This window comes from Dromiciops gliroides, chromosome 2 (genome assembly GCF_019393635.1).
Source record: "Dromiciops gliroides isolate mDroGli1 chromosome 2, mDroGli1.pri, whole genome shotgun sequence".
In the NCBI taxonomy this organism is placed as follows: Eukaryota; Metazoa; Chordata; class Mammalia; order Microbiotheria; family Microbiotheriidae; genus Dromiciops; species Dromiciops gliroides.
Window position 1 is genome coordinate 278,704,126 of NC_057862.1, and position 12,664 is coordinate 278,716,789.

Sequence of the window (12,664 nt, forward strand, 5' to 3'; positions counted from 1 at the left end):
TAAAGATTTTTGACAGTAACAGTGTTGTCCCAAGTGAACCTCAGAAAACTCCTTAAGAGCAGGACAGACTGGAACCACAGTCAAGGACCTAATAGTGGCCCAAATAGGACCTCACACACCACATGGAACACCCAAAGGATCTGGGCCTCAGATATAAAGTCTGACACAGAAGACAAGTGACATGTTTCTCATGTCTTCTCGATGTACTTCATTCCGCAGAATCCTGGGGTTCAATTAACTGACCAACAAGCATAAACTCCATCTAGCCCTGCAGTACTATGTAAGGCTTCTGTTTAATGTCCTAGGTTCTGTGTTTTCAAACAAAGCGTTTCCAGGAATCCTAAAACAAAGGGGATTCTAGGGACTAGAGCCTTGGGAAAGTACTAGTGTCTCAGATTTAACTTTTTTTTTTTTTTTGGATAAAAAGCTTTATTGGGAAGCACAGTGAGAGAAACAGAGTGAGACCAGAGAATGATTGGAATGAAAAGAGCTCACCAAGAAATAAGGTTCCAAAATGGCACCCACACTATCCTATTCAAAGGAACTCTCTTTCCCAGAAGGCAATGGGCTGAATAGACTGCACAGTCTGCTGGGAAATGTAGTTCCCACATTCCATTAAGACTACCATACCCAGAATGGCTGAACAAGTTGTGGTATATGAATGTAATGGAATTCTACTGTGCTATAACAAACGATGAGCAGGTGGAGTTCAGAGAAACCTGGAAGGACTTGCATGAACTGATGATGAGTGAGATGAGCAGAACCAGGAGAACACTGTACACAGTATCATCAACATTATGTGTTGATCAACTGTGATAAGACTTGATTCTTCTCAGCAATACAACAGTACAAGAAAGTTCCAAAGGACTCATTAAGGAAAAGGCTCTCCAAATCCCCAAAAAAAGAAGTGTGGAATATAGATGCAGATTGAACCATAGTATTTCTTTTGTTTTTGGTGCTGTTTTTCTTCTTTGAGGTTATTTCTTTTTGCTCTGATTCTTTTCTTATAACATGACTAATGCAGAAATATGTTTAATGTTATTGTACATATATAACCTATATCAGATTACTTACTGTCTTGGGGAGGGGGGGAGGGAGGAAAAAATTTGAAACTAGTAATCTTATAAAAACAAATGTTGAAAACTATCTCTACATATAACTGGAAAATAATAAAATACTTTCATAAATTAAAAAATAAATAAATAAATAGATAATCTCAGCCTGAATATTTTCTTTAAAAAGACTACCATACCCAGACCAACTTCCATGGTAATGACACATGCCCCTTTTTCCCCTTCTCCCACACAAATTACAAAGGAAATTTTTAAAAATCACTTTTTCTAGATACCAAAATGGTCTTCAGCATTTGGCTCAAAGAACATACATCTTCAGAAAGCATTGCCCCTCGATTCAATCTAGTAGGTAAGAAAATAGACTTCCTCAGGCCAATAGAGATCCTTTCCTCACTTCATCAACCTAATTTGGGCAAAGGGTGAATGGGATTGGGCTGAGGTTGGGACTGCAGGGCTATCTTCCCCCAGCACAATATGGCATCCAAAGCTTGGGAGAGCTGGGGTGGTATGACTTGGGGGGGCGGGGGGGGGGAGGATTCAGTCAGAATCCTGGAAGAGGAGGAGGAGGAAGAAGAATGCTTGCCATGTTTGTGATGTTTATGCATTTTCTTATGAGCCTTCTTCATCTTCCTCATCTTCTTATCCATCACTATATCTGGCCCCACTACCCCTGGGGCCAAGGGATTCACAGAAGGCATACCAGGGCAAGAAAGTGGATAGGGACCTGGGGGTGGGCAGCCTGGGTACCCTGGCTGCTTCCCAGGACCAAAAGCACTACTGGGAGGATAAAGCTGGATTCCCTGGGAAACAGCCAGGTGGAGTAGGAAAGGTACTTGGAGGGTACGCAGGATTGGTAGATGGTGGGTGAATGGGGTTGGTAACCCCAGGGCACCCAGAAGTTGAAGGGGGCATAGGAGCCCCAGGAGGGTACATCCCTGGCTGTCCTGCACTGGGGTCCCACATACTCCACTGTTCTGTTCCCTCTTTGCTTTAGCAGGAGTCAAAGTCCTCCTCCCTCCCCCAGGTTTAACTCATCTTTAAAAATCTTTACTGGACCCTGCCACTCCCTCAAGCTATCATCTCCCAGTAACTACTACTCTGTACACCTGTATCCATTTTCTACCCAATTTCTTTTCAATCCCTTGCAACCTGGCTTCTTACTCCACCACTGAAATGAAACGGTTCTCTTAAATAAGAAGGAATCATGGTATAGTGGAAAGAGGGGTGGACTAAGAGTCATCTGAGTTTAAAACCTGGCTTTGCCATTAAGCACCTGTTGGTTTAACCTTAGAAAATTCAATCTAAGCTTCAGTGTCCTCATCTGTGAAAGAAGGAGTCTAGACGGAAAGGCCTCTAAGATCCCTATCAGCCACTTTTATAACTGCTAGATCTTATTATCTCTTCTTAGAATTCAACTTTAAACTATATATATTTTGGTGTACTATTGATCATACCTCTCCCTTCTAGACAATCACTGCTTCTGTGCCCTCCACTGTACTGTTCTCACATGGTTCTCCTACTTCTTTGAGCAATCTCTTCATTTTTTCTTAGCTGGATTATCATTCATGTTCAATCTGTTTAGCATAGCTGTTCCCCAGGTCTCTTTTCAACTCTTGAAAATTGGATTATCTACTTTAGATTCAGGTTCCATCTCTACAACAGATGAATTCTGATTCTATATAACCAGCACTATCCTCTCTTAAATTCCAATACTGTATGATCAACTACCTCCTGGATATCTCATCTTACCTGTCTCCAAATTTTTCTATTTCTGTTGAGGCCACAACCATCTTCCCAGGCACTTAGGTTGCTAATGTTTGAGTCCTTCAACCATGAAAATCTTGTACTGCCAGACCCATTCTAGCACTGTTACCCAGGTTTTATTCATTCTACCAAGATGATACCTCTTGAATTCACTCCTTTTCTTTCCACTCACAGCTAAGTCACTATCCAGTATACACCTTATCAACTCTCACCTGAATTACATTAATAACTTCCTAAATGATTTCACAGAATCACAGAATTGTTGCATTCACAGAGTTGGGAAGGGACCTCAGCACCCATCCAGTCTAAACTATATATGAAAAAAAAATACCCATAACATACTCACCAAATGTTTTATCCAAACTGATTGAAGACCATCAAGGAGGCAGCTTATTCCACTTTTGAGCAGTGCTGTTGGGGAAGTTCTTCCTGATATCAAGCCTATCTTTAAATTGGCCTCTTCGCAACTTCCACTCATTGTTCCAGTTTCTGTCCTCTAGGGCCAAAAAGAACTACTCTAATCTCTCTTCCACATGACCACCCTTAAAAAACACAAAGACAGCTATCACATCCCCCCTTCACCTTCTCTTATCCAGGCTAAAAATGCCCAGTTCCTCCAATAGATGCTCACATGACATGGACTAAAGACCATCCTGGTTGCTCTCCTTTGGACATACTACAGCTTTTGAATGTCCTTGTGAAACCATGATATCTCCATGCTTCCAATCTCTCCTTCCTCTAATTCAACCTTTGAAAACTTGATAAAATAATCTTCCTAAGGGAAATATTTCACTATTAACACTTCCATGTTCAAAACCTTTTGGTGACTCCTTAGCCTGGCATTTAAGGTCATCCACAGTCTAGTGCCTACTCACATCTCCAGCTTTATTTCATATTCCCCCTTTTCATGAAAGCTATGTTTCAGCCAAACTAGATTACTGTTTTGCAAACTGTATATTTTACTGTCCCATTTACAAGACCATAAGGGTCTCAATCTCTCAATCATTATCTTCTTTCAATATTCAAATCAAATTTTACTTCTTGAGGAAGCTAGAATACCACAAATGTTAGCACTAACACATCCCAAAACGTAAATTCATTAAGGACAAAGAGTATTCTGCATTTATGTTTTTATCAACAGCACACAGCACAGTGCCTATAATCAGCCAACTAATACAAAAATGAAACCACCATTGCTATTCCAACAGCTTATATTCTATTTGGCATGGGAAGGGGAAAGGACAGAGAAGTACACTGAACAAGTACATTAAAAATATATGTAGGAAATCTGAAATTGTAAAGCTTGTGTAAACAAAAGTTGAGAACTATCTTTACATGTAACGGAAAAAATAAAATACCTTATATGTTAAAAAAAAAAAAATATATATATATATATATGTAGGGGCAGCTAGGTGGCACAATGGATAAAGCACTGGCCTTGGATTCAGGAGGACCTGAGTTCAAATCTAGCCTCAGACACTTGACACTAGCTGTGTGACCCTGGAAAAGTCACTTAACCCTCATTGCCCCCAAAAAAACAAAACAAAAAAAAAAAAAGTAAAGTGAAGGGATCCTACCAAATTCCTTTTATCATGCAAATATGATCTTGATACCTAATCCAGAGAGAGATAAAGCAGATAAAACTATAATCCAAAAGCTAATGAATATTCATGCAATAAAAAATGAAATGTTAGCAAAAAAAGTACAGCAACACATTAAAAAATGATATGCTTTATAACCAAACTGGATTTATACCAGAAAAGCAAGATTGGTTCAATATTCAGAGAATTGTAAACATAATATACCCCATTAAAAACAAAAGCAATAAAAATCACATGACTATCAACAGATTAAAAAAAAAAGAAAACTGACAAATTACAGTATCTAAGTTTAAAACATTAAGAAACACAGGGATAAGAGTATTGTAACAACTGGAATGACGCCACCTGCTGGAGACTTACTGTAGAAAAGCTCTGCCATGAGGTGAAGGTCTCTGAGGGCCAGACCATGCGTCTTTTCTTTGGCGTCAACAAGTGACGTTTGCTTGTGGGAGGAGGAAGCAGGGAGCCTGGCGCTCTGACTTGCTCTCTTTCCTGTGGACTCTGGCAGAGAGCGGAGCTAGAAATGCACTCTCCCTTTAATAGATAGATGAATGTAGGCCTCTCTCTCTCTCTTTACCAAATTCTTATTCTCCTTAATAAATGCTTAAAAGCCTAACTCTTGCTAAAGCTTATAATTTATTGGCGACCACTCATTAAATATTTTAGACAGACTAGCTAGAATTTTAGCCTTAACAGTATCCTAAATAATGTCTATCTTAAACCAAGATCAAACATTAATTATATATAGTAGAGAATCCTTAAAGGCCTTTCACATAAGATCAGAGGTAAATATATACACTGTTCCCACTGTTATTTGACCTAGAATTAGTAGCAAAAAAAAAAATCACCTTTTGCAAATAATGAGAATCTACTTAGAATACCCTAATGGAAACATATGGATAATATATATACATATATATGTGTGACAAAAACCAGCAGGTAGAGAAAAAAAATTGCATTCAAAATAACTAGAGTATTATATATAAAGTATTTGAGATTCTACCCCCTAAAAACAGAAATTGTCTGAATAAAACTACACAAGACCCTTTACATGAAGACCTTCATAATTACAGACATATTACTTAATTCATGCAAATATAATAAAAATGACAAAATTAACCTAAATCAATTTATTTAGAGGAATAATAATAACCATACAAGTCAAACTACCAATGGATTGCTTTAAGAACTAGAAAAAAATAACAATTATTCTGGAGGAACAAAAGCTCAAAAATCTCAAGGAAAATAATGGGAATGATAAAGGTGGAAAGGGGGCCTCACAATACTAGACCTCAAACCAGACTTCAAAGCAATAATTGTTAAAGTTATTTAGTTAAAAAAGAAAAACCCTGATCAATGGGAAAAATCAGGAACCCAAGATTCAGAAGCGAATGCACATAGTAATAGTATTCAAAAAACATAGAGTCTCCATCTACTGGAGCAAGGATTCACTGTGTGACAAAAAACTGTTGCAAAAACAAGAAAGGAAGCTGGCTGAAGTAAGGTTTAGAATAGCACCTCACAAAACATGCTACAATAAATTCCAAATGGATAAATAGCCTAGATAAAAAAGATCATACCATGAACAAGTTAGATGAGAATGGAAAGAAATAGCTTTTCCCAACCATTAATAAGGGAAAACTTCCTGGCCTAACAAAAAAAGAGAGAATCATAGAAGATCAAATGGACAATTTTGATTACATAAAATTGAACGGTTTTTTGTTTTGCTTGTTTGTTGGGGGTGGGGGGAGAAGGATTTCACAAACACAATCAATGGAGCTAAAAAAAATCAGAAAATAGCTTCCAGAAAAACCTTTAAGAGATTCAAACATTAAAAACAAGAACTAATCAATGCTCAACAGATTATAAATAGTCAAAAGATGTCAACAGGCAGTTGACAAAAGAAAAAAAAAAGCAAGCTATCACCAGGAATATGAAAAAAAAATACTCCCAATCACTGAGAGAAATGCAAATTAAGACAAATTGAGACAGAGAGAGCAAAAAGGGAAATGGCAATAGTCAAGAGTGGATGTAGAAAGAAAGGCAAACTAATCTCATTGCCGGTACAACTGTGAACTGGCCTAGAAACACTAGAAAGCAAGTTGGGAGTCACTAACCTATATATACCCTTTGACCCTGCAATAACCTTGCTAAGTATATTCTCTATGACACAAAGAGGGAAAGAATTCTCACACACACATGACTCCACAACAGCTATATGTAATGAAATTCACTGTCATATACAATATTCTTCTGTTATTCTTTGTATATGGAAGCATGTATGTTGATTGTCAAGTTCAGAATAACCACAAAAAATTAATACATTCATAAAGACACACATAACTACAAGGTAATTTCAGGGAGAATCAGGGGTCAGGAAAGACACAGTCAAGCAAGACAAGTACCTGCACTAGCCATGTTCAAAGAGTGTATGTCTAAGTCTTCACCCTAAGGGTATATCACCTCTGTCAGGATACAGAAGCAAGCTTCTTTATAAATCCTCTGGAAGTATGATCAGTCTTTCAAAGTCATTTGTTATTACATTGTATCGTTGTTATATCATTGTATAAGTTGTTCTGGTTCTACTCATTTTACTCTGCATCAATTCATACAAGCCTTACCAGTCCTTTTATCATTTCTTATAGGACAATAATCCATTACATTCATATATCATAATTTGGTCAGTCATCCTTAATGAGCACTGTCAGTTTCAAGTACTCTGCTACCACAAAAAGTATAGCGGTGGATATTTTTGTTCATATGGGTTTTGGATATTTTTATTCATATGGGTTCCTTCCTTCTTGATTTCTTAGGGAATATGCCTAGTAGTCTTATTGCTGGGTCACAGTTTACCATAATTTGTTCAGCCAATTCCAAAATGACTGGCACCCTCTTAGTTTCTAGTTCTTTGCCACTATAGAAAATGTTATGTTTTTGTACATAGGGGTTCTTTTCCTCTTTTTTGATCCTGTTAGGTGCATAGGTCTCATGGTGTTACTGATGGTATACACAAAGGCTATAGATATATGTGTGTGCATGTGTGCATATTTGTGTGTGTGCATATATGTATACACACACATATAGTTTAGTAACTTTGGGGGCATATAACTCCCAACTGCTTTCCAGAACAGCTTTACCAATTTATAGCTTCCAACAACAGTGCATTAATGGGCCTATTTGCCCACAACACCTTCAATATTTATCATTTAAGATTGAATTTCAACTACAGGTAGATTTATTGTCTTCTTTCATTCCTTCTTTCTGAAATTAGTGTTATAAATATAAATACAAGAAAGCATAGAAAACAATTAGGAAATAACTTGGACTGAGAAAAAGTGATCAGATTAGGTAGGAGAACTAGGAGAGGGGAGTGTCATGGAAACCTAGTGAGAAGAGAGTATTGAGAAAACAGAGAGCAGGAATGGATAAATCAAGTAAGGGGTTTGTAAGGATGAGGGAGACATAAGTATATCTGTAGGCAGTAAGGAAGCAACCAATAGACAAAGAGATATTAAAGATAAGTGAGAATGGGGATGTTAGAGAGGGCATACTACGGAAGATAGGATAGAATGAGATTACTTGTGCCATGTAAGAAAGGTACCTTTTTCATGCGGAACAAGGGTGAACAAGATAGTGGCAGAAGGCATCAGAATGATAAAAGAGGAGAAGAGGGAGTTCTTAGTCAATAGCCTCAATTTTTGCAATAAAAAGATGCAAGGGTCTCAGCTAAGAGAATGGAGGAGAGAAAGCCATGAAAGGTTTAAGGAGGAATGAAAACATTTGGAAAAGCCTTTGTAGCAAGTAAGATAATGAGTTGATTCAACATGTGACTGGAATACAATATTCCAAAAAGTATAATCTATATGTTCTCTTTAAATAAATAACATATTAGTTTGTATGTTTTGAAAGTGCTAGCATGATGGGAACTTCAGCTAAAGATGATGGTGTGTGCTAGATCTTACAAAGAAGCCCAATTCTCTCACCTTAACTCCAGCAATGACATAATAAAAACAAATTGAACAATGATCAAAAAGTCCAAAGAAAAACCTTAGTAATAAACTCCTTCATCTGAGTTATCCATCACTGTACATCAGATCAGAGGTCCTGGAGTTCCAGACTATGTGTTCAGGCAATCAGAACAGACAGCCTTTTTAATCCTCTGTTCCTATGAAGTCTCAAGGACAGGCTCAATACTTGTTTAAGGGGAAAAAAACAAAACAACAAAAAAAAACCTAGCCTACCATGCAGGAAAACAGAGATTAGAATACTGTTCCTACAATACTCCCCAATTCTATTATTATTAGATTTAGTTGACATAGATTTATGAAAGTGGATTGTAATATTCTGGTCATTCACTAAATCATAAACTGTTAGAGCTAGAGACCTCAGGGACCTTCTTCTGGTCCAAGCATATTATATTACAAAGGAGGAAAGTGAGGCCCAGAGATAGGAAGTGACAAGGTCAGACAGACTAACAAAACTGGTACTCAAAACCAGATCTTGATGCCATTAGACAACAATGTTTTGTAAACACAATATTCTTTTATTATTCCATTACTAAACCCATTTTAGGTTTGTTAAGGTAACTTATTAAAGTAAAACAGGTTTACATTGAGGTTTGGTGACTAACAAATTATTGAAACAAAACAAATGCTATCTTTGGAGGGAAAAGATAATCCATAATTTTCCATCATTTCATCAAGAAAACCCTTTATATTAACAGACCAACTAGTTGCTAATGGAAATCTATCAGAATAAGCTGTCTGCGTAAAGTAGGACTGCTGATGTAATCAGAACAGAGGTAAAAACAAACATAAAATTACTAGTAAACATAAATATGAGAAGATACTATATTACTGAAAAAGATCAACCTGACCTGTCGATCAGGCAAAGAAAATGACCATATCATTTTCTGCAAAATTTTAACCAAATTAGGAGGTGCCACAAAAAGGACAAAAGAGGCAAGAAACTGCTCAGATGGCATCAAGGGAAACATTGTTTTAGAATATAAACTCATTTATAAAGCACTCCTGATGGTGGAAAATTATGAGCTATACTGATTTATAAACCAACGAAACACAGTACAAGGGGGAAAAGTCTATGAAAAGTTTGGCACGAGACCCAAACGAGCCATATCATTCTAAGGGAATTCATAGATAAAATTGATAAAAGGACAATAAAATAAATTATTAAAAATTTCGACTGATTAAATTTTTTTATATCAGTTACCATCATCTGTGACACGTGGATTATTATTTTTGGAATCTAACATCTCAGAACCCCATGATCTATAGGAAGTAGAAATGGCACTTAGTAACCAGGCCAATCATACAGCAAAAAAACTAGCTGACAATATTTAAAGAACAGTTGGCATTGCTTTACAAGATATCCAAAGGTAGGGTTACCCAAAAGAAAGGGAAGAGAAAGCAATGCAAAGAACAATCTATAACTGAACCCTCTTTCTCCTTTATAAAATCAGAGAACAATCTTCAAATCAAACAATATCCCCCCCCCCGCCCCCGGGGAATAAGGGTTAAGTGACTTGCCCAGGGTCACACAGCTAGCAAGTGTCACGTGTCTGAGGCCGAATTTGAACTCAGGTCCTCCTGAATCCAGGGCCGGTGTTTTATCCACTGAGCCACCTAGCTGCCACCAAACAATAATTTATTAAGCAGCTACTATGATGTGCCAGGCACTGGGCTAAGCACCTGGGACACAAAGAAAGGGGAAAAAAACCAAAACCCAAACCCAGTGCTCTCAAACGTACAGTCTAATGAAAGAGACAATGTACAAACAACTAAGTACAAACAAGATATATAAAGGACAAACTAGAGATAATCTCAGAGGGAACTCACTAAGGCTCTTCCCTTAGAAGTTGAAATTTGTTTAGGTGGGACCTGAAGAAAGCTAGGAAAACCAGGAGACAAACCGCAAGTGAAAATGTCCCGTGTCAAGAGATAGAATATCTTCTTTGAGGAACAACAAGGAGGCCAATGTTAATGGATTGCAGAATATGTTGGGGATATGGTGGAGAGATGAAGGAGTGTAGTAAAGGCTAGAAAAGTAGACTGGGACCAAGTTAACGAAGGGCTTTGAATAGCAAAGAGAAGATTTTTGAACAGAAGAGTGACATAGATCAATTTCACATTTGGGACGAGGACAGACAAGTGAAAACACACTTGAGGCAAGGAGACCAACAAGGTTATTGCAGTCATCCAGGTAATGAAATGATATGGGCCTGTACCTGGGTAGTGGCAGTGTCAGAGGAGAAATGGGGTCCTATATAAGATATTATAAATATTATGAATCAACAGTACTTGGCAAGAGATCAGTCAAATCATTTTTAATAATAAAACCAGTGAGATCATATATTCTCTAAACTCTTCAGTAAACTTTATTCGTATTATATCTCCATGAAAGCATATGAAACTCTATCACATCTAGAGCTAAAGACTACTCAAAGCCTTTCCAGTGTAGTCAGAACTACCAGAACTCAGACCCTCCTAGTTTTGAGAACTAAGAGACACCATTATACCACAATAAGGTAGGCATGTTTTATGTCTACCAACCAAGAGATTTACAATGTTGGCAAAACCTGTTTACAGTCAACAAGACTCCCACCTTCACATACTAGAGCTACCATGTATAAGTAATTGGACCTCTCTTCACATCAGCCAAGCCAGGGTGATCACCTAAAGGAACTGTATTGTCTTAAGCAACTACCCAATGGTAGTATATCCAGTGATATAATGGTCCACAGATAGGACCTTGGGAAATGGTGACTCAGTGAAACAGGCTAGCAAACATGTGTTCAGAGTAGCCTCTATAAATCAGTAATCTGTTGCAATGGATAAGGTTAGAACCTCATCTATAGGCAGTTATTCTACCCTGAGCAGCTGATCTCAGGCAAGAATGATGCAGTCAAAAATTAGGCCTAAGGATATTACAATATTGGGAAAGAGATTATTGATCTGGTGTTGGAATATATCCATAAGCTGGAAGAGTGCACAGAGCTCTAGTACTTCCTAATATTTTAAACCTTTAAGAAGGCACAGATAGAGGATTCATCTCATAATCAAATCAATGGAGAACTGTTCCATTAGCAATGGCAAGATATTCAAGTCAATAAATACTTATTAAGCACCTACTATGTGCCAGGGATTGTGTTGAGTGTTGAAGATACAAATAAGAAAGACAGTCCCTACTCTCAAGAAGTTTATAATCTAGGGGCAGCTAGGTGGCACAGTGGATAGAGTACCAGCCTTGGATTCAGGAGGACCTGAGTTCAAATCCAGCCTCAGACACTTGACACTTACTAGCTGTGTGACCCTGGGGGCAAGTCACTTAACCCTCACTGCCCCACAAAACAAAAACAAAAATTAAAAAAAAAAAAAGAAGTTTATAATCTAATGGGGGACAACAATACAAAAGGAGGCAAAAAAGTGAGGACACCAACAGGTTTGGGGGCATCTTGTTCTGTGGAACTGAAACCAGGTAGAGCAGCAGATGCAAAGTGGAGTGAGCTCAAAGTCCACTTTCTGCCCTCTATGAAGGAAGGCTTTGGTACTCCGCCTTTCAGCCCTCCAATCAGAAGTGGACAAATGAGATCATCTGTGACATCTACAAATGAAACATGGATATCAATTGCCCAACTTGAAACAACCTCAATTGGCTCACCAGTCAGATACCCATCCACCTATGATATCTGCCAAGAAGACTCATCATAAACAACTCCCTGGTCTGAGGTCTCTAATAGCTGCTTTGATCCCTTCAACTATACTATGAAATGTGACACATATCAAGGCAAGTTCACAGCCTGTTGCACACCACCTAAATGGTGATGACTTGGTATCAAGAGATGTTAATATGACAATTTACACTGTCAAGAACAAGTGAACCAGTTTGTAGACTGGGTATCCCACTGGCTTTAAGATTAGCAACAATTGGGGGTAGCTAGGTGGCACAGTGGATAAAACACCGGCCCTAGATTCAGGAGGACCTGAGTTCAAATCCAGCCTCAGACACTTGACACTTATTAGCTGTGTGACCCTGGGCAAGTCATTTAACCCTCAATGTCCCACCAAAAAAAACAAACCCCCAAAATAAAAAACAGCTAACCAAGATTAGCACCAATCATTGGACCCCAACTGCACTCCTAAGCATGGGGAAGTGGAGAGGGGGTAGGGGAAGGAGGTAATGAGGGAAAAAAAAGTAGAACCTGGCCAA

The 12,664-nt window shown here is 38.0% G+C and overlaps 2 protein-coding genes across 3 annotated transcripts in view; both read right to left on the reverse strand.

Moving 5' to 3' along the window:
* Positions 1–12,664, reverse strand: part of SMAD5 (SMAD family member 5) — a 63,728-nt gene that overhangs the window by 29,444 nt on the left and 21,620 nt on the right. The window contains exon 2 of one of the 2 annotated variants that reach the window (XM_043984344.1): positions 3,184–3,333. The exons of the other annotated variant lie outside the window; for it this stretch is intronic. The gene's annotated coding sequence lies outside the window, so the exon portion shown is untranslated. The remainder of the gene's footprint in view (positions 1–3,183; positions 3,334–12,664) is intronic. 2 annotated transcript variants of the gene reach the window in all.
* On the reverse strand, positions 1,472–2,055 carry LOC122738722 (proline-rich protein 13-like). Its single transcript, XM_043980662.1, is given in 2 exon segments — positions 1,472–1,861; positions 1,863–2,055. Coding segments are annotated over 2 exon segments (564 nt in total). The 5' UTR covers positions 2,037–2,055.